Source organism: Miniopterus schreibersii (genome assembly GCF_964146895.1).
Source record: "Miniopterus schreibersii genome assembly, chromosome: 2".
Lineage (NCBI taxonomy): Eukaryota > Metazoa > Chordata > Mammalia > Chiroptera > Miniopteridae > Miniopterus > Miniopterus schreibersii.
Genome location: NC_138102.1, coordinates 153,658,085 through 153,681,326, shown reverse-complemented (window position 1 = coordinate 153,681,326; position 23,242 = coordinate 153,658,085). Strand labels below are relative to the sequence as shown.

The window sequence follows — 23,242 nt, the reverse complement described above, 5'->3', positions numbered from 1 at the left end:
TACTGGTTCATAAACTAGACCATCTGCTGATGCGACCATTGTTTCTGCTAAATCCAATACATCTGCTCCAATATCTGCATTAAAAAAATTAGACGTTTTACATTCTATGCTGAGTCAAACTATATCTGATATAACTAACATATTAAGATGACTAACAGAAAACTCACTTTCCTACACTGCTTATTTAAAAGTTAAAAGAGTAGCATTACAGAGATTTGATCACATTATTCCAAAAATAATGCTTTTCCCACTTCTTGCACAGTAAAAAAAATAATTCGGCATCTCATGGTAAAATGTATAAACTTTACTGAAGAGCTTTGCAAAAATTGGCAAGGACCTAAACACAAGTACTACATGGCTGCTACAAAAATTGTTAATTATAAGAATTATTTTTAGAGATTAAAAGAAATCTTACGGCAAAGCTACTGATGGCTTTTTAAATATCAATAGTCAATAGAAAAAGTTTATTTTGAAAAAGCTAAAATTCTAATGGTATTTAAACACCTAAAATAAGGTAAAATATGATATATGTAGTATTAATACTAGCTCATAATTTGAATACAAAGTATCTTTCTCTTAAAACCACTAACATAAGGAAAGATAAATGGAAAAGGAAAAGAAATTTAAGGTTTTTCTGAGATAAAATGTCCCCAAAATTAATTTCCTTAATGGGATAATACTATTTCACACTTAAAAAAATTTCGTCTGAACTACTAAATTCTTGGTCTCCACTTTTCAAGCGGTAATTTAAAAGATAACTTTCATGCAAAAGCATCCTCATTTTTTGAAAGTTGTACTGATTCAAACATTATCAGGAATATATATTAACACTTTTTCACTACTACCAGTATAATCAAGTGAAGCCAGTGAAGAAAACAGAAAAGAGATCACTATTAACTTAAAATACTTTGATCTGTATTTTAATATGCAAGAGTAAAAGTAAAGGGTAGTAAACTGAAAGAGTGGAACAGGATATTCTTGAGAAACATGAGTGTAAAAACTGATAGTCCAAACAAGAAATAAATAAAGGATATACTTAGCCCTGCCAGCATGGCTCAGTGATTGAGCAGTGACCTATGATCCAGGAGATAGAGGTTCGATTCCCGGTCAGGGCACATGCCTGGGTTTCGGGCTCGATCCCCAGTAGGGGGTGTTTAGGAGGCAGTCCATCAATGTTCTCTCATTGATGTTTCTATCTCTTTCCCTCTCCCTTCCTCTCTCTGAAATCAGTAAAGATATATTAAAAAAAAAAAAAAAAGTATACACCTAAACTAAAACACATTCACAAAAATTTCCTCCAATTTCTTTTATTTGAATTATACTAATGTGAAAGTTAAATCTCTTCTCTTTCTGGAGAAGAAATTTAAAGAATATAAGTTGGGGAGAAAACAACTTGCATTATTAAATAGCACTGCAATACACTTTAAGATATCGTAAAGAAAAAATAAAACACAATTCAGTGGGTTTTGCCTTTTACTAGCAATTGTTTAAACCATAACTATATATGGATTCACCAAGTTCAAGGTGTACTTACACTGACACTTCATGGCAACAGTAATATCTATATTGATTCTCAATTTGCTAAAAGACAAAAAGGAAACTTTAGTGCCTACCAAGTAATCAATAAAACATGAGAAATAGAAATCAATGAAAAACGTGGATTTCAAGAATATGTCTTATTAGAACTGAAATGTATTTCTTATGGCCATAACAAAGGCACTTTAAAAGTAAAACTTCTATTTTACAATTATTCCAAAAGCCTTTATGATTTTATAGGTTCTTAGTACAGTATATTGTAATTTAATTTTATTAAATAACTCCAAGAAACTCAGAAAAATAAGTCTTAATCTTTGTTAAGATTATGTAGAATATGAACCTTATGTAGAATATTCCTTTAAAACTTTCAAAATCAAGAGTTAGGAATTGCAAGTCTTTCTCCTCTGTTTATCAAGTAAATACAATATACATCAGGATTATGCCTGATTCCCTACAAATACTATCTTCTTTATTCTTTACCATGGACCTGTGAAGTGTGTAGCTTCACAGTTTTGTAGGTAAGACAATAGTGTTCGGGGTAGTATAAATGCCTGGCATAAGATCACGTAACCACTGAAATGGCATATCGGAAACTAGGTCTGTGTGACTTGATAAATGCAACTCAATTACCAGGAAAAAACCTCCGATGCTTAAAGTTTTGCATGGTCTTTTTAAAAGGCTCAACTAATGCTTTATTTTCAAATGATGAGTTCAAATTGAATTAATTTTCAAATATTAGAATTAATTAAGCACCATGAATAACAGAATGAGTACAATCAATATCAGACTCGTCCTATGCTATCAAAACTTTTTTCACTCGAATAATTTGCATATGGTTTCAGTAAGAATTTTTTGAGCTTCAGAAGATTTTTCAATAAATTTTGAGAGCTTCACAGAGCCTTAACATTGTCTAGAGTTCAAGCTGTGCTCCAAATAACCCTGGGGTTTAAGCCCAGGAGACGCTGTAGGAACCAGAGGAGACGACCAAGTAGACAGGCTTCTGGACATCCTCACTATGCTTAGGTGGTGAACTATGTAAGGCTCCATTTGGAAAAAAATAAAGTGCTTCATTGGTGCTAAAAACAAAGTAAGAAAAATAACATATTCCTTGAAAACCTATGTTCTCAAGAATAACACTCATGTTACAGATGAAGCTGAGGCCCCAAAAAAGTCAGTTGTGCGACTTACCCAAGGTTACACAGCAATTTACAAATGTGGATTTACTTCTCACTAGCATCACGAAGAAAGTACTATAATTATTATCCTCATTTAGTAGGAAAAGAAACTGAAGCACATGCAGATATAGATTTAGTAACTTCCCATAGCTAGTAAATGGTAGAGCTAGGATTGGAATTCAGAAGCAAATGTCTCCCCTATCTAGTACAATCTTAATATTATAAATCTGTTATTTTCAATCAATTAAAAAATCCAAATAATAAAAAATGGTATATCTGTATCCTTATTATGGTACTATATTTTCGAAGTTTTAAGTGATGTTATTTACGTTAAAATTTAGTTTAAATGTAATTTATAAAAATCAAGTTATAAGTATATGTAATGTATACTTAAACAATATATTTTCCAAATTACACAGATCAGTAAGCTATTTCAAAATCTAAAGAGTAAATAATTTTAAAATATTAAACAATCTCCACCAGTTCAACATCTTAAAAAAAATAACACATTATATGTTTTCCTAACCTTTTTATACAGTGCATATTAAATCAGAGAACCTCCCTTTTAGAATTTAACCAGTATTCAAATTATTCTAAAATGTTTCACCTAATGCACGTAATTAATGAGAATTTATAAGAACTATTTCTTCAGAACTAAAATAAACCAAATAGAAAGGTTAGACATTTTTTAAAAAGGTGTATTATCTTTAAAACAACTTAAATCTAAAGGTATTTAAAGAAGAAAAAAGTTACCTAGAAAAATCCTTGTCTACTTCATATTCATATTTCATCCATGTATCTTGATATACTGAAAATTCCATTATAGTTAATAAAGCCATAGTGGTAAATGCTATTAGAGAAACTGAGAAATCAAACAAAAAAGAATAAGAGAATTAAAACAATTTTTTAAAAGTAAACACTAGGAAATTATTTTAAGTGAGATTAAATATATCAAATGCCTTAATGCTTGCCATATGAATTAACACTATAAAAAGGTTTTCTCAAAATGTCCATTATAGACATTTTTTCTAAAACAGCTCAAAAAAGATCTAATAAACACAAAAATGAACACAAACATATTATTGAGAAAGCATTTTATTTCTTTAATAACACAAAACTTTTACTTTCTTATACATAGCAGTGTCACAGATACAATAAAGTAAGCATATATATTACAATATAAATTTGAAAACAGTCCCCTCATAACTAAAAATGCATCCATGCTTGCAGCCCAATTTAAAAAAAACATACATCTCAAATCTCTAATAAAACTCTCCTCTACTTTGGAATCTCCTAAACATACCATTTCATTTATAAAAGCAACTCACAAAGGTGAGAAAAAGGAAAGAACTATCATACACTATGACAAAACACACTTAAAATCTATTGTGCAACAAGAACTTGCACTATTTTTGTTAACAAAAGTTAATCACAAGAGATTAGAAATAGTAAGCAACTTAGTACACATTTACCAAATGAAATGTCAATCTTATATGAAACATATTATTTTATTAGCTCTTAAGAGGGAAAGAAATAATAGTAAATACTGTTATAGTTCCATATTTTTCTTATATATTCCATTATTTATTTATTTTATTTAACAAATACTTCTATCTGTATCAAGCACTGTCCTAAGCATTTTATAAGTATTAACTTATTTAATCATTATAGCAACCTTACTATGTAAATACTGATATCATCCCCAATTCATGGAAGAGGAAACTAAAGCAGAGATAGACTGATTAACTTCTTCAAGGTCAAGTAGTTAGGAAAGAAGTGGGATTTAAATTCAGTCTGATTCCAAAGTCTAAGCTCTTAACTATTACCCCATGCTGCCTCTCTCCAGTAATGTAAAATTTAAGAATTTTTATTGTAATGTCTAAATTGATTTATTCTTAAGTAAAAGCACTGAATTTCACATCATTAAATAACTTCCAAGTTAAATTATATATATAACCTTATTAATATAATTATACATAACTCACCAGCACCAAAACAGTAAAATTTTTTACGTAGTGTTTTAATAAACACTGCTAAATGCACAGACTGCACTGAATTAGATGCCAAAGAAAATATATATAATAAAATTAGAGCAAAACAGCGTCACATACGTAAGAACAGCCCAATTACAAAGTTCCTACAGACTGACTGAGTTCATTCTCATGGCTATATTTCTGTATATAGACTGGGTCACTCAAAAGCTGCATTTAGTGAAAGAGTCTAATTTGAACTGATACTCACCTGTACCCCCACTGGCTGAAGTCTCTACATAGCTCTCGGGAACCTTTGGAAAGGCATCCAATTCTTTCACCAAACTTAAGGTTTTTTTTCGATTCAGTCGCCTCATCTTCAGGAAAACCTTCTTCTTTCATATAGTCATGCTAAGAAAGAAATAATGAACAAATGTATCCTATAAAAAGATAAAAAATATTTTTTATTTACATATATATATTTTTAGATATAGATAAATGTCCTTGGAAGAACTTAATATTCTCATTCCTCCTTGAAAAAAAAGCTTAACACTTTTTCCTATCCTTTCTCCACTCCTACCCTGACAAAAAGTACTAATGAAAGGTGATTTACACAAACACATTAAGTAGCAAAAAAAGAAAAAAAAAGTGAAAAGCAAGTCAATCACATTCATAGTAATTTTTCTCCTATTAAATTTACAAATATATAAAAATAATACAGTCCCACTAAGAAATGACAATGAAGTAAACTGGCATGCTCATACATTGCTAATGAGAATATAACTATACGCTATTCCTATTTTGACTAAATTCCTTTTTTAGGAATGTATCTTAAGGCAATAATCTGGGTTGTGCAAAAAAACTGGATCATAGGGATATTTCTCATATTGTTATTTGTAACTATTGAAGATAGAAACAAACTCATGGTATCCAATATATACACAAAAATGTTAAAAGTAGATTATGGGCGGATTTGTCTTCTCTACAAAATGCTCAACTTACCAAATTATCTAATTTTAGTATAAAAATATTTAAAAGTTGACTGCTATTCTTGTCAGCATGCCAACTACATCCAAGGTACATTACATAGCCATAAAAACAACTGAATTTTCAAGTATTTATATGATTTTTATGACTGATTTACAGAAATACTATAGGTGATACTATAAAGCATTACCAGAAATCAAAGTTGTATCAATAAAATCAACACCTAGCTGCAGAATACATCGAATGGTTGCAGAAGCCATTAAAAGGGAAAGAATGTCTCTAGAAAAAAAAGCAGAAAGATTTGTCTAAAATCTAGTGGGTAGGGTTAATATAGAAGGACAGGCCACAGAAAGGGCATTCACAGAGAAAAAGGAGAGGCAGAGAAGTAAAAACTGGCAGCAACCATAAATATTGTCCAAAGGTGAGCAGGCCCTAACCAGGGACACTACTACTCAGCCCTGAGGTGAAGCTGGAGGCACATACAGGTTGATTTCATCTGCCGATAAAAACATCCAACTAACTCCCGTTGATCTCATGCTTACAAAGCGGCCTTTAGGTTATCATTTTGCTTCTCATGTATATGGTTTTCCTAAGAAAAAAGGAGCATGTAGACAAAAAAGGATATTTTCTAATTCCCAGGGAAGTTATAAAACTCACATTCTCATTTGTAAATTAAGCTTGAGTGTTTGTTAGGCATAAGCCAAGCTCCTGCTCCCTAAAACTGTTCAACTGAGAGAATAATCGAATTTATTTTCTGTACCTGCTGAGTGGTAACTGCACCAAGACTGATCCTCCTCCAATCGTTCCACTCCTATTCATCCTTTCCTACTGGAGTTAATATTAAATAAGTTCAATCTTCTTATATTTAAAACTCTCCACTAAAGCTCAAGTCCAACTCCAACTACTGATCTCTGTCTGCATACCCACAGGTAAACTCAAAAGAGTAAGCTGTCCCCATTCATCCCGTGACTGCTTCGTCAGCACAGGCTCACCTCTTAACTAAATTCCTCGCAGTGAGGTCACTAACAACTTCCTCGGTACTAAATCCAATGGACGCGGTCAGTCTTGACCTAATTTTGCCTATGAGAAAACACACTATCACTCGTTTTTCTTCTTGAAACACTCTTACCATGGCATGACAGTATACTCCTGATTTTCATTCTATCTCTAAGACCTTCTTTGGCTTACTCTGAGGATTCTTCTTCCTCCAATTCTGCAGTAAGCCTTCCTCCCAACCTCCAGTTTCCCCAAGCGATTTCCTATTCTTTCAGTTTCCATCTACATGTTGATTCTTCCCAAATCTTTATTCCTAGTCCAAAGCTCTCTGCAGACGTGTATTGTCTTTTTGCCTCTATTAGTTTCATGGGGGAACTCCAAAGACAATTCAGACTCAACAAGTTCAAAAATGAGTACTTCACCCTACCCAACCTGTTTCTCCTGTGTTCCTATCGTAGTTAATGACAACACCATGTACCCCAAAACATAAGCCAAAAACACAAGCAAGAAACACCAATTACATTCCTTTTTTCCTTTTAATTTTCACCTGAGGATATTTTTCCATTGCTTTTCAGGGGGAGTGCAATGGGGGAGAGAGAGAGAGAAACATCTATGTCAAAGAGACACATTGATTGGTTGCCTTCTGCATCAGCCCTGACCAGGGCCTCAGATCAAGCCTGCAACAGAGGTATGCGCCCTTGGTTGGAATCCAACCCAGGACCCTTCAGTCCACGGGCCAACACTTCAACCACTGAGTCAAACTGGCTAGGGCATGAATTACATTCTTAAACTTATGTTCTCCTCTTTTCCTGGCCCACACAGAAGTTCCTTACTAGGACCCTGGTCCCAACTGCCACAATCCATCACTGCATTGCTTCAACAACCTTTAATTATCAATCTTTCAATTCACTCTCCATACTACAGCCAACAATTTTTTTAATATATAAAAGTGATCATATAAATTTTCTTTTGAAATCTTTGTCCTAGGTTCATTCCCATTACATTTGAAGAGTTTGGACTCTATCCTAACAAAGTTTACAAAGCCCTCAAAAACCAGGTCCTGCTTACCTTTCTTCTAACCCAATCTACCAAAGTCTAAATTCTAGCCAAACTATGTAAATCACTTTCTAGTCCTTCAACATGTTGTTCTCTGCCAAATATACCCTTTCTCCCTCCCTCTCCTCAACCTCTGCATTTAGCTAACTCCTACTTACTCTTTAAGTCTCAGTCTAGACATCTCTCTGAAGGAGTAAAAAACCTTCTAGGACCTCAAACATACTAGTTGTAGTATATGCTCCTAGAACACTTTCTAATTGCTTGCCTAACTTCCTGTTTTCTACATTGTAATGTTATAGCAGGAACCATGTCGAACTTGATCTTTGTATGTCTAGTGCCTGGCACAGTAGGTATTTAATAAACATTTGCGGAAGGAAAAAATGAAGGTAGGAAATTTCTCCAGAAACATCCATGGTTGCACAGCTTTCCAATCAAAATGAACTGTCATTCTTAGATAAATAAATATATAAAAATATAAGATCCACAAAGAGAAGTTTTGTTTTGTTCACAGTATGTACCAAGCACCTAGAACAGTGACTGGCACATAGTAGGTAGCATTGTTGGGCAAATGAATAAAATTGTTACTTCCTAAATTTTCTATATTTTTATAAGCTTTATAAATGCTTTCATTAAACTGTATGCAAGTATAAAGATATGTAAAAGTTAGTTTTACAAAGCCTCTAACAATTCATATAGCCTATCAGCACTCCTCCCTTAAGTCTAACTAGCATATCCCACTTGGCTGCTTCTCAATCTCTAGCTTCTTCCATTCCTATTTCCCATGATTACTATTCTGGAATGGAGTACCTTGTCACTCTACTGCTGCTCCTGTCCCATTCCTAACCTACAGCACTAACCCACATCCAAGAAACTCATTGTATCTCCAGTACTTGCCACTTTCATCTACAGAGCCACTGTTCTGATATGAACAAGTTATCCAATAATTCCTAGTTTTTCTTAAAAAACTCTACCTGCTCTCAATATGAAAACCTGATGTTCAACTGGTTGTAATTCCCTTTAAGTTCTTACTTTATTTCTGAGACTCAAAGGGTAAAAAAAATGTAGCATGTGTTATCATGATTTCTCAACCACCTCTTCCTTTTTCAAATCTATTTTCCAATAATAAACACATATACGACATAGAATTACAGCCTAACTTCTATATTATGTGCTAGATATTATTTGAAGCACTTTATGTATTAATTCATTTAATCCTCTACGACTCTATGAAGTACATACTATTTTTATCTCATTTATATATAAGGATACTGAGGCACAGAAAAGTCAAGTAATTTTTACAAGGCCACTCAGCAGGTGGTAGAAGCAGCCTGGCTCCGGAGTTCGCACTCCAAAGCACAGTGTACACTCTCACTTCAGTACTTACCATTTTCTCCATCTGGATACAGTTATAATTCCAGGGGGGATAAGTGGTGAAAGGAGACTTGACTTAGGGTGGTGAACACACAACACAAAATTATGTCTTATAGAATTGTACACCTGAAACCTGTATAATTTTATTAACCAATGTCACCCTGATAAATTCAATTAAAAAAGTAAAATTAAAAAAAATTTCCCTAATGACTTCAGCATCTGGATCACTAAATCTGCTTCTCTTCTCCTCCATCCTTTGGATCTCACGACCTGATGTCACTCATCCTATGGCAGTCACTCACAATTATAACCCTTTCACCATGTAAATGGAACAGATCTACTCCAGTGACCTCCATCTTAATTCTACCCAAGGCCTCACCAAGCAAGGCCATGCTTTGGCTCTCTTAATTTTTAAAACTGCTCCACTTCTAAAATCCAAGACACTAATTTTCCTCTCTAAGCAGAACCAATTACCCTCCCAACTCCTTAACTGCCTGACTAGGAGAGAATTAATTTGCTCTTCATTTTCCCTGTGTTCTCAATCTCTTGGGCTCCTCTGTTAATCCAGTTCGATTGCTCCCATTCACACTCTATTTGTTCTCCATCCAGTTCAGTCAGCTATTTTTAAAAATGACTTAGAAATACCCTAGATTAGTGGTTTCCAGAAGTCAGAATGTCTTTTACATATCAAAATGTCTTTTCTTTTTGAAATGATGTAGACAGGGTTTTTTTTCTTTTGTTTTTAGATGTATCCATTAGTAAAACCAAAAACTGCAATTCTATGTCAATCCTCAAATACAGCCCCTTTTCTTTTTTCTATATATGTTTTATACTGCTCCACAAAATCTAAAACTTTTGTGGAGCAGTACCAAATTTTAGGTACCATTGCACTAGATTCCTTTGCCTACTGGTTGGTGCTGCTCTTCATATTTTGACAATCTGTAGTACCATCTCTGTTTTCTCCAATTTCTCTCCTAAACTGTCATGTATGAAAAAAAGAAAAAACTCCAGGTAGTCATTGATAACAGTTGAGACTAAGACAATGGTTTGAAAAGCTGCATAAGAAATAAGAAACCACTTTTCATGCTGGAACACAGTGACACATAGTATCAACACTCAGTCTAAGTATGTATGTTCTGTAGCCCATATTTTATCCTTGCATCCATTTGAATATGAGACTATCAGATGCTTTGCCAAAATTAAAGTGTAGAATTCATGACACTTTTTAGGCTGTCTGCTCAATTAAGTTTACTTACTTCTCCAAACAAAAATGGAGAAACAATTTATCTCCTGCTACAGACATTTTAGGAGCTAACTTCTATTTTAAAAATGTATTTGGCAATATGAGAAATATTTAATTGGTTAATACATATGGACATGCTATAGGTTCAACTGTGTCCCTCAAAAAGATATATTGGAATCCTAACCCCGGCACCTGGGAATGGGCCTTCTTTGGAAATATTTGGGTCTCTGAAGGTGTAATCAGTTAGGATGAGATCATACTGGGTTAGAGTGGCCCAAAATCCAATGACTAGTGTCATTATTAAGAAAACCATGGGAGGTGAATCTACAAAGTGTCCAATAAAGAAAAAAGCAAAAATTAAAATTAAAATTAAAAAGGCCATGTGAAGACACACAGACACATGGGGGAGAATACCACGTAAAAACAGAGGCAGAGATTAGAAGCATCTACAAGCCAAGGAGTGCCAAAGATTGCCCAGATGCTAGAGGAGGCAAAGAATAATTCTTTCCTAGAGCTGTAAGAGGGAGCATGGCCCTGCTGACACCTTGACTTCAGTCTGAAAGCCTCCAGAACTATAAGAGAATAAATTTCTATATTTTTAAGCCACCCAGTGTATGGTAATTTGTTACAGTAGCCCTATAAAATTAAAACAAGGCTTTAATAAGAATGAGAAAGGAAACAGAACAAATATTATCCAGACTAACACTGAACTTCAGAAAGGAAAAGCAAAACTACAACTTAGCTGTAATTTTAAATTACTTAATTGCATTAAAATACATAACGATAAAAATGTTTTTATGAAAGATAGCTTAGCTTCAGTTTACAAACACTGGAATATCCAAAAGAAGTACTTATTCCTTTTACTTTAAAACTTACAGGCTTAGGTAAATGTTATGTTTTTAAAATTATTCACCATAATATAATTCAAATAAATCTAATAACCTTCTAAGTGATTAAAAAGGTTTACTTGGAAGCCAAGTAAGACAGTATAAATATGAGTTTTGTGATCAGAAACATTTGGGTTACTACCTAGGCACTTATTAGTTGTGTGACAAATTTGGGAAGATCCTCAACTTCTCAGAAACCTCTATTATCATTGTATTTTAAAAGGAGGGAGAGGGAAATAGTGGTTACCTCACAGTTTTTACTCAAGATAAAAAAAATCAGACATTCGCCCAGCCAGGCGTGGCTCAGTGGTGGAGCATCGACCTAGGATCCAGGAGATCAAGGTTCGATTCCCAGTCAGGGCACATGCCCAGGTTTCTGGCTTGATCCCCTGTAGGGGGTGTGCAGGATGCAGCCTACCAATGACTCTCTCATCACTGATGTTTCTCTCTCTCTCCCCCTTCCTCTCCCTGAAATCGATAAAGAAAAGTTAAAAAAAGAGAGACATTCAACAAATGCTTCTTTCTAATACTCAAAAGAAATGCAAATATTTGTAGGATATTTGAGAATTATGTTAAAGCCTTTAAGGAAAGTGGGAGAATATATGAGATTAGTTAATAACATGAATAGACTAAGGATGATACAAATTAATAGAATAAAAGTTAAGAAAAGAGACTACAGAATGATTACAACATAGTAAGTAGCAAAAGTGCCCAGTAACAATGTGAACCAAGGACAAATATCCACCTCAAAGAATGGCTTGACTATAGCAACTACTCAATAAAAGTGTATAAAACTACAGTAAAGAAGTATGAGGAACAGTAAGGAAAAGGTCAGGGAAACATGAAATATTATTTACAATAGAATGAATGTCCCCAAAGCAAGGAGAATGGGTTAACAAGGCACTTACAGAGCAATAGTGCTGATCAGGCTGCAATAAGACTACAGGGAGTAGTAGAAAGGAGGCATTTTTAGCTTAGAGAGGATAACAGCTTAAGAAAGCAAGCAAATGGAAGATGGAGTGGAAAGACATATTAACCTTATAAAATGGAGAGTATTCCAATAATTTGGGTGTCAGAAAGAAACTTTTTTTAAAAAAAAGTCTTCTTCAGTCTGTATTTTGACTAAGTACCAAAGCAACATTTTGTGAGAAACCGCAGAAGTTAGAAAAAAGTTTTTTAAATAACAAGGGCTAACACATAATGAATGTTAACTGTATGCCAGGCATTGTTCTAAATGCTTTGCATGTTTTAACTCATTTAATCCATATCAATCACCACATGAGTTAGGCATTATTATTACACCCATATTGCAGATAAGGAAACTAAGGCACAAAGAGATTAATTTGCACATTATGACATTTAATAGACAGTAAGAATACTGAAAAACTGTTAACTAGGATTAGTAGCAGGAAGAGACTTGCATAAAAATAACTTCTATTAAAAATAAAATCACTATTCCCTTCAATTAAATGACTAACTCCCAAAGAAAATAAATTTTTTTTTTCTAATTCTTTTTTGTTGCTGTACCCGAATAGGCCTGATTTCCTTTGAGAGATCTTTCAAGCTTGACTTATTTTTATGATTTGTACCCTCCAGTCACTATAAATACTCTACAAATACTCAGTTGTGTGGTAAACTTTATTTTCAAAAAGAAAGAAACTCCTTCCCTTCCCCCGCCTAACTCCCAAGCCATCGAATTTTTCTCGTTTTTACCTCTAAGAGAACTGGAATAATGGCACCAATTTAAATATATGGATAAGCAAATGAATTAAGCCAGTTTACGTCCTGAATTCTTCAGTGAACAAGCCTGACTTCTTTCTTTATAATGGCTGTATACTAGAGTTCCAAGTATCAGGCTAAGTAATTACTTGAAATATTGAAAGTACAACTTCCAACATAGGACTAAATCCTGTTTTAACTATTTAATTGCTTCTGAAAGCCAGTCTTGCAACATTTTAACAGATATTACGATGTAACTTTGCGTTGTCTGGAGGGCACTAAATCCTAACTATATGATCTCAAATAATGATCTTTCAACTCTAGATACTACCTTTACCCAGGCTGTTTATTCTCTACCACGAATTGGCAAATCACCTTCCAAGGGTTTCTTAATCCTCGAAGGTTAAGAAAAGTCGTGACACTCGGACCTGTCTCTCTCATAACATCTCGCCCAGCCCTGCCCCCCCTTTTTTTTTTAATCCAAGCGAGGTGCGAAACTCTCCTTCCAGGTGAGGCCAAGACCTCAGTAGTTCTTAAAAAGAGGGAGCAACTTGCTGCCAAGAATTTGGTATTTGTCTGAATGGTGGTGGGGAGCCCGACACCCGGGAGGGCCGGGACCTGACCCATATGGTCTTCACAACGCGGGACCCTCTCGCCTGCGGACCGGAGGCGCCCCCCAGGGCACCGGGAACTGTGAGAAACAAGAGGTCGGGGTCAGCAGCTATCGGGGAAGCACCTAAACTCCTTCAAGTTGCAGGATAGCTCAGAGAAGCCGCGCCGGGGAGAGGGGAGCTCCCAGGCTAGCGCTGCCCAGGGTCCTGCCAGTAACGCCCCCGGGGAAGCGGAGCGGCTCCCGGGTCCCGCTCGCTCCCCACGGGAGAGCGATGAAGACAGGGCGCCAGCTCCACGACAGGCTCTCAGCCCCCTTAACTACATTCACGCCCGGAACAGCCCTGGAACAACCGAGAGAACAGCACCCGGCAGGGTTTCAGTGTTTTACCTTGTGTTTCGGACCCAGCCGACCGCCATGTTTCACAGAGCCCGGGTCGCCCGGGTTCCCGGTTACCAGGAAATATCGCGAGAACAAAATGACTACTACCGCGGAAAAAGGCTGAGGGAGGCAATGTAGAGTTCTCGCGATACGCCCTTTGCTGACGCAGTGTACTGTGAACCAAGAGGCGTGGTCAAGAGAGGGGCGTGGCCACACGGAACAGCGGTGGAAACTTATTTTGGGTGTAACCACGTGGCCAGTAAGGAATCGGCTTCTCCAGGAAGATAGATTTACCTTCTGACGGACACTTAGACATCGCAGAACCAATTTCTCCCAACTCCTCGTACTTCATTTCTGATGAAAGACTTGAGCGCAGGATTTACAATTTGCAATCCTAATGCGTATCACTCCTCAAAACTCCTCGTTCCCTGGCTTTGCCTCCGCATTTTCCCCTGTTGAGAATATTTAAACTTCCTTTTCCAGACATACCTAACGCTTTTAATTATTTGTTCAATGTTTTTGTCTTCCAGATAGTATGCTCTTTAAGAAAGCACATCTTTTTCACCCTTTTATTGCCAATACGTACTATGCAGTCAAATATTTCTTGAGAGCTTACTTCATCTTTTCCTAACACCTCGCAGTGTAAGAGGTAAGAGAAAGAAAGGTCAAACGGGAGCTATTTGAGAGTAAGCCCATCTGTTATCTGATTTTCCAGTCAAACACTTGAGATTTTAATTTTCTGATTGATTGACCAGAGAAGTCTTAGAAAGGCGTATTGATGACTGATACTTATACAGTAAGCACTGCCCCCCCCCAGGAAGTACTGTTTTAAATGCTTTACTTGCCTTATCTCATTTAATAGTGTAAGGTAATGCCGTTACTTACCTGTTTCATAAATAAGGAAACAGAGTGAAGTGGCAGTTAAGTGATAAACCCAAAGTCACGTAATTGGGAGAGGCAGAGAAATACTGACCACAACACTAAACTGCCCTTTTACTTAGTGAATTAACATTTATTGAAATATTAAATTTTACAAAATTGAAAACTATCCTAGAATGTAAGGACAAATAGTTTCCACTGATGCAATTTCATTTCCAGACTTTCCTGTCAGGATTAGTCCAAATACTTTAAATCAACTTTTAAGTTGATTTATTTCTACCTCCCTTACATTTTTAAGCAGCAGCATAGTGTAGACATCATAGACTTAGTTACTTGCCCCCTAATTCCTGGCTGCAGCTTAGAGAAAGAGGTACAGATAAATTAAATGTTTTGTAAACAATTGAGATATCCTAAAATTTTATCTAAACATTTAAAAATCAAGTGATAAGCCTGATAAATAATTTTTGAAATGTCCATTGCTCACTGAAATTGTGAAACTTACAGGGACCTTTCCTATCTAACTGTGTGCAGGGTATTTTGTGTGAATAAAATTAATAATTTTATGGACTGAATAAACATTTCCCTTCATGTCTTCCAATGTTTACTAAGCTAGAAAAATTATAAAAGTGTATATTATGGTATTCAACTATGACATATACAGGGTACACTCGATATAAACTTACTGACATTTCAGATTGTAAATTCCCAGGAGGCATGAAGCAGCATTAACTTTCTGTGACCAATGTTTAACACTGAACGTCTGAAACACACCAAATCCAAGTTCCTCAATACAAGGTTGGGGGAAGTGACATGAGTTTTTCAGTACTGACAAGAGTCATTTACTAGGTGTACTGTTGTGTTCTTTCCCATTTATAACACAGCTCAGCCTTGCTACTATCTCTGTGATCATGCCTCTCCTCCAGTGATGGATGTGATCCAGTCTCTGTAGGCAGAAATTCTGGTGAAGACCGTGGGTGTGGTGGGATGGCAGTTACTGCTTCCGGCGCTCACAGTACCAATGAGCTTGTACTGCCCATCCTGGCTGCATGGCAGTGGTCTTCCAGAATCTCCCCGCAACCAGCAGAGAGAAGTTCTGCTGGCTGCACGGCCTATGGTTGAGGCTAACCCCAACTGGAGAGGATGATCTGACAGTTCCTGTCACTCTTCCATCTCTTATTTCTACTCACAACAACATAGGGAACCAAAGCCATTCAGGTAGTTGGCAGATGTTACAGATATCTGAATCATATCAAAATCTATATTTTCAAGGAGAGGCTAAAAGATACACTGAGCACGAATTAAGTCAATGCTGACAATAAAGTGTGCCATGCAGAAAATTTCAAGCATCTACTAAATACAATGGCTAAATGATAGTTTCGATTTTCATGAAAACATCTTTATATCTTTAATGCTACTAGAAGTAGGTACTTTGAGCTACCGAATTCAGCTATGAAGTCAAAAATTATCATTTTTGTAGGTCAAAACAGTTGGATATCATCAATTTCACATAGTTCAACTAAGCAAATGAATGAGTAATTCCTTCCGAGACCTGAGCTCACTTCACGTATCAAATTAACAATCACGGCACATCAACTTAGCAATGTACTTAATCTTCTCACTTTTCATTTTAAAAGTACCATACATTTATACCTCTTTATTGTCAGCAAATACCCATTCATGAGACAACAGTGAGAAGCAAACTCCTACACTCATCAATGCAATCCTTGAATCACCATGCATGAGGATGATCCTGTGGCCCTTCCACATATATTGGTGTTTTTAATATCCAGTCCCCAGTAGCTTCGACAAGATGTACTACTGATCAATGGTACCTCTGTCTGCGGCACAGTTTTAGGAAATTCATCTTCTAGTAGAAAAGGAATAAAAACACATTTAACCTAGGCAAATGATTTTAAATGATAAAACAAAAATAGCCCTATATTATAGATAGACTTCAAAGGTTAAATCCCACTCATTCTTTCCTTTCAGCAATGTAATGATGCTGTTAGGTGGTTGGTTAAAACAACAACAACAAAAACCTGATATTATTACTCCACAGTGGCTTATACAACAAAAACAACAACAAAAATTTTATGTGGGACATTTTGCCTTTAGGACAGTCCTAATAAGATAGAAAAATAATATTTTATAGAAGGAAAAAGACAAAGTTTACACCCAAATGAGTTGTTGATAAAGCAAACAATACAATTCATATTTTACACATTAAATCCACACTTTCTTCCATTTCTTTCAGGGTGTTCTCATTCTTTTGACTTGACTTTTGCCTAACAGACATTATGTTTAAGCGCTGACCCAGTCTGGCAGCTGGCAACTGAAATTTAATTGTGACTTTGTCTTTAGTTTATTGGGTATTTATTTGTAACTTGTCAATTCAGTTGTAGAATACAGTGGAAATGAGACCAGAGTTATGGGTTTGGTCTTTATATGGACTAGTCATTTTCACACCATCTTTACACTTATTTACCATTTTTACCTGCCTATCATTTCAGAAAAATGTCTCATATCTTCAGGAATAGGCGCATATCTTCAAGTATGGATTTTCACTGTAGTAGTGTACTGTTATGAAATCAATTGTTTGTGTGAGTGCATGTGTTCACAGTACAATTGGGGAGTAATTACACATAAATGAGACACACAAATATGTATTAATCAATAAAATCACTAGATATTCTCCAACACAAATTTTTACAAGTAGCAATGAACTCTCATCAGTGAACTAACATCAATAAATATGATGACCTAAAACCCAAGCAGTCACCTTTAAATCCATTAGGAAAAAGACTTTTTCTACAATCATTTCTATTAAAAATACAGAACAATTGAAAATGAATAGAGAGTATATTCAGACTTCACGTGTATTTGTTTGGATTCTAATCTTGGAAGAGGCAGTGAATATATTCATGATGTGGTTCAGTGAATCCCCATCCAGCAGTCATACATCTGGAAAGTAGTGTACTGGCAAACAGCTTGGAGATACAAACTCTCCTAATCAAAAAGATGAGAAAGAAAGAGGCAAATATCATTGAGTCCCTAGGGTTGATATTAACATTGTTTGCTTTTCAGTGATGACTCTTGAAATATCTACTTTGACCTTTAGTACCCATTTATGTTAATTTCATAAATGAGTCTTCCAGAAGATGACATCTGTTAATTACGCAGAAGGGATCATCCCAACTGATGGGTTACCACTTGGCTCCAGGGAGTCCCACATCCTCCTAGGACACTGGAAACACGTGCCCTACGCTGAGATGTGGGGCTCCTAGTTTTTCACCCACAACCATTTTTTAAAATGTGTCTGCCTTTTTGTCCAAGTGCGTCCAGGACATCACATTGTTGAATTTGAGATGACAGTGGAGGAGAATATAATCGTCTTTTTTTCTTCAACTATATTACATGAGGAGTGGGGGAAACCGCATTTGTAGCAATTTAAACCTTTTAAGTAATTATATAGCTATTAAGTACTTTATATCTAACTTTACAGCTAATAAAGGCATACTACAAGCTATATTTATACATTATACATTTAAACATTTACTTTTTTTCTTATCGCCAAATTTGTTTACACATAAATATCGTGCGTTTATATGTGTATGTGTGCCCATGTGCATATACATGACACGCACAAGGCACCGAATGCAGCGCTCCTGTGTTTGTTGTCCAGGCTCTTTCACTTCATTCCTGGCCAGACTGCAACATACTTCATGCTTCAGCATACCTGCTGTCCTAGGCCATTTTAAAAATGACTTGTCCTCTATTTTTACTGCTATCTCTTAATGAAATCACATAACTCTTTGTGTAACTTGTCTATTTTTGTCCTACTCATCTCTCCACACATGTGCCAACTGCTCCAAATCTTATGTTGCCTTCACAGATAGTCATTGGTCTATCATATCATTTCCTGCCAAACTTCCTGAAGCTAAAATAAAACTTTTCCTCCCTCTACCAACATATTTTTTTAACTGGTCATTTTTCTTGTTCTGATTTTCTTATTTACTAGCCTATGGTTACATTGTTCATATCACTGCATATAGATCTACCTAATCATTCGTTTTTAGTAGCACACAGTATTCAGATCGAGGTACCATAATTTATTAACTATAAAAGGGCAACAGTAGGGATTCTTGTGGTGACAGAAATGTTCTGTATCTTTGCTGCATCAATGTCAATATCCTGCAAGATGTCACCATTGGTGAAAACTGGATAACATGTACACTAGTGTCTCTATTATTTCTTACAACTGCATGTGAATCTACAACAATCTCAACATAGAAAGTCTAATGAAAACAAATTTTTAAATCAGGATAAAGAGAAAAAAATAGGCCTGATGCCAGGTCTCCAGGCCTGAGATTGTGATTAAATGGTCCAAAATGCATCCTGGCCTATAGTGTTGTTTTGTTTTGTTTTAAAGCAACCTAAAGAATTGTAATGCACAGCCCAGGTTAAAAAGCTCTAGATGCTCTCACTGACTCGGTTATAAAAGCACAAAAAGCAAACGGCGAACTGAGCCATGACTGGAGTTTGCAGGGTGGATGCATGGCAAAGACATAAGCGAGGTGAGGCTCTTTGCAGAGGAAGAGCTGGAGAGCACAGAAACACAGGAGAGAGTTGGAGTGAAGGCACCGTATGAGGTGGGGGACGATCCACAGGCCTTACCTACATTGCCCCCAGTACGCCTTCGCTGGAAATGTTCGCCTGTGCTAAGTAGGTAGGTGGGTTATTGTAATTCCCTTTCTATGAATGATAAAGCTGAGGCTCAGAACGATTATATCACCTGCCTGTCCAAGGTTGCCTGACGACTAGGTGACAGAGTCAGATTAACACTTTCACGGGAGCAATGGTTTAAATAAACATTTAAAAAGGCAAAATTGTACTAAGCCATGAAGGTACAGAAAACTGAACATCTGGTGGTTCAAACTCCTAAGTTTTTGGCTTAACCCCATAGGATACAACAGTCTCAGAAGAATAAATAGAACAAAGTTAAAAATGTATTTCTTTGACATTTTCTCTAGACCTCCATTAATTAAAAACACAGAAAAGGAAAATGTTTATGTAGGTACTTCAGCTTTGAGAGAAAATGCCTTAGAATATGAGAAAGCTCTGAAATAATTGTTTGACGTCAAAAGTACATACAGCGCTTGTAAGCAAGATGAAAGATACAAACTATGTGGCAGAGTTGAAAATATGGAAGAGAGTTATTCGGACTGACCTAGTTCGACAGGCTTGTCCAAACGCAACAAGGCAAGGTCATCAATAGGAGGAAACTGTGACGCCAGGGTGAGTGTACACAGCTTGCACACGTACCGCATCGCTCTTTCCTGTGTTCCAGAGGTAACTTCTACTTCCAGGTAACTTCTACGCCCGTGACAGTACTTGTCTTAAAAAAAGGAAGTGGGAGAATAGATACCACTTTTACTAAAGCCATAATTTTTCAAAATCACTAAAACTATATATTTTTAATATTTCCTCTTTTTTTTCCTTTTTCATGAATTTATTGGGGTGACACTGGTTAACAACATTATATAGGTTTCAGGTGCACAATTCTACAACACATCATCTGTACATTGTATTCTGTGTTCATCACCCCAAGTCAAGTCTCTGTCCATCACCATTTATCTCCCCATACCCTCCTCCACCTGCCCCCTCAAGCCAGGCAATTTCTAATGAACATTACAACCTATTACCTTGAATGCTTAGAAAATGAGGGTTTCTCATTAAATCCTTGAGGAAAAATTTAAAATATCTACTTTCTTGCCTTCATAACATTAAATAAAATGATCTCTTTGATGATTAAGATTCATGATGCCTTAAGGTAATAATTCTAATATTATTAGAATCATAATAATATAGATTACATTACATTTTTATAAAATGGTCACTGAAAGCTATAGTTACTCTACTGGTCTAATACAATGTTTCTCAAAGAAATGTCAGGACTACATGCATTAAATCTGGCATGTGCATTTGTTTATTTTTTATTTGTCTCTTTATCAGGCAAATAATTTAAGTTCCCAGTAAATACACACAAAAAATGGCCTCTGGTATGTATGTCAACACAAAATAAACAATCATATGTAAATTATAAAAAGTGAACATATAACAGTTTTCCTTCCAAAATATGTTAAAGGTTTTGAGGTATAACTCGGTTGGCTATACTGTTGAATATAAAGCTGAAAAGTATCTTGGAGTGATAGGTTAAAGTCAGTATTTTTATTGATTAAAAATGTTGATTGATTTAAAAAAAGTTTTGTGTGTTTTTTTTTTTTCACAAAAGCATCAACTAAATCTTTGTAAAACAAAACTTGCTCTTATTTTATATACTCCTTTAAAGAAGTGTCCAGAGTTTAGGAGAGAGAGCTAAGTTACAGAAAAGAGATTAATCTTAACTCAGGAGATGTAAGTATAGCTCATAAAACTAGACCTGCTAGTGCGATGCCTCTCCTTGCTCCTCTGCTCTGAGTTTCACACCCTGCATTCCCCTCCATGCTCAGTCCTCAGGCCTTGAGAGATTAGCTCCTGATTCACTGTCACCATCTCCAACATTATCGCTGTTATATATAAGTCTTGGTGACTTTAATATCTAACTAGATGGTCCTTTCCAGCATAGTTCCTTTAGTGTCCAGATGTCAGCACTCCTCTAAACACTAAAGATCTTATAAGCCTTTGCTGTTACAATTTTCCCCGGTCCTTTGATCTCACCTTACCATTATCCTTACCCTCTATCCCTCAATTCCTCTTTTTAAAAAAATTTTTCAATTCCAGTACACATTCAATATTATTTTGTATTAGTTTTAGGTATACAGCACATGGTTAAACAACCATATACTTTACAAAGTGGTCCCTTGTTATTTCAAGTACCCACCTGGCACTGTACGCAGTTATTACAATATTATTGACTATATTCCCTATGCTGTTCTTTGCATTGCCATGACTATTTTGTGATGACCAATTTGTACTTCTTAATCCCTTCAACTTTTTCACCCAGCCCCCAACACCCTTCCCCTCAGGCAACCATCAGTCTGTTCTCTGTATCTATAAGTCTGTTTCTATTTTCTTTGTTCATTTATTTTGCTCTTTCGATTCTACATATAAGTGAAATCATTTGTCTTTTTTATCTGACTTATTTCACTTAGCATAATACCCTCTAGGACCATGGCATGTACATTTAAAATGCAGAATCCCAGACATAACTCATAAAATCAAAATTCAGCATTAAAATTCTAAGATTCCATTTATAGCAAACTCCCCGGGTAATTTTGAGTACATGAAAGTCTGAAAACTGCCTTAATAAGGATGCCTTCTTATGATTTAAGAGTAAGAGTTGGGGAATGGTAAAGTAAATGAGTTTTTGATTTGTTGAAGATTTCTGCTCTCCAAGTTATTTTAGAGACACTGAAGACAGTACATCTACTCACTTAGCTATGGGACATTGAGCGATAGTGTCATGATCTCTACTGCAAGTCTGATATGAAAAGCATCAAGCTAACACTTCCGAGGAAGAAGTTTTCAGGTATTTCCACATTACATTGAGACCAAGATTCAGATAAAATTAAAGACAAGTTAGAACAGGAGAGCAAGGAGAAAAGAAATCCACATTTGAGCAACCCCTATGCTCTAGGTATGGTGTTAAGAGACTGGTGAGAAAGTGCTGAGACATCATTATCTCCATTTTATAGCGGAGGAAAGAGAAGGGAGCATTGTTGGTTGCTTATTAACTAAATTACACCTAAAAGCAGGAAGCAGCTTTTAAAATTAAAACCAATTAGTTCTAAGTGTATTAGTGAAGCCCAGAAAGTTTCAGCAACCTAATACAGTATGTTCATTCATTTGCAAATGGGAGGTTGATGCTTAAAGTTACTTGTGACATGGAGAGAGCAGAGAACACCCGGGGATCCCCAAAGAGCTCCAGCACCCCCTGCACCACACAGGCACACACCTAAAGTTACAGTGTGCAGCTGTCAGGACCCACTGTTTTGCAATCAGAGCATCTCTGCAGTAATGCCCTTGGTGCTGCAGACTGACCAGCCAGGGCCACGACATTGTGCCACCAACCACCCTGGGCTCTCCAAGCGCGGCTGATGGCACATTGGTATTTCTCTCAGATTCTTCTGCTACAAATGGGTCAACAACTGGAATCCCACATCTGTCTTGAGTTAGACATCTCCCTGTATCATTGTCTACTGTCATTCCTTAGAAAAGTAACAGCAAAACATTAGATAGGAATACTTACGAAAATCTATTAAAATCTCAGAATAGAGGTGTTCATTTCTTTTGTAGGTTCAAAACTAGAATTCTTAAAATGAGCAAAAATCAGTAAAGTTAACTGAAGCATTAATATACACATCTTTAGACAAATTGGAACATAAATCAATTTTTAAAAAAGAAATAAGAATATTGCACTTAATTATGACATT

The 23,242-nt window shown here is 35.8% G+C and overlaps 2 protein-coding genes across 4 annotated transcripts in view; both read right to left on the bottom strand.

The window, feature by feature from the left end:
- ERGIC2 (ERGIC and golgi 2) overlaps window positions 1-14,037 on the bottom strand; it is a 32,315-nt gene extending 18,278 nt beyond the window's left edge. For 2 of the 3 annotated variants that reach the window (XM_081128041.1, XM_081128043.1), the window contains exons 1-5: window positions 13,941-14,037; window positions 4,953-5,121; window positions 3,465-3,573; window positions 1,535-1,581; window positions 4-74 (exon numbers count right to left, since the gene is read on the bottom strand). In XM_081128041.1, coding sequence (XP_080984167.1) covers window positions 4-74; window positions 1,535-1,581; window positions 3,465-3,573; window positions 4,953-5,058 — 333 coding nt within the window. In that variant the 5' untranslated portion in view covers window positions 5,059-5,121; window positions 13,941-14,037. The remainder of the gene's footprint in view (window positions 1-3; window positions 75-1,534; window positions 1,582-3,464; window positions 3,574-4,952; window positions 5,122-13,940) is intronic. The other variant, XM_081128042.1, reaches the window with a different exon arrangement.
- Window positions 14,038-20,023: 5,986 nt separating this feature from the next.
- OVCH1 (ovochymase 1) overlaps window positions 20,024-23,242 on the bottom strand; it is a gene marked incomplete at both ends in the record, with an annotated part of 59,711 nt that continues 56,492 nt past the window's right edge. The window contains 1 exon segment of the mRNA XM_081127796.1: window positions 20,024-20,205. Within this exon segment, the coding sequence (XP_080983922.1) occupies window positions 20,024-20,205 (182 nt within the window).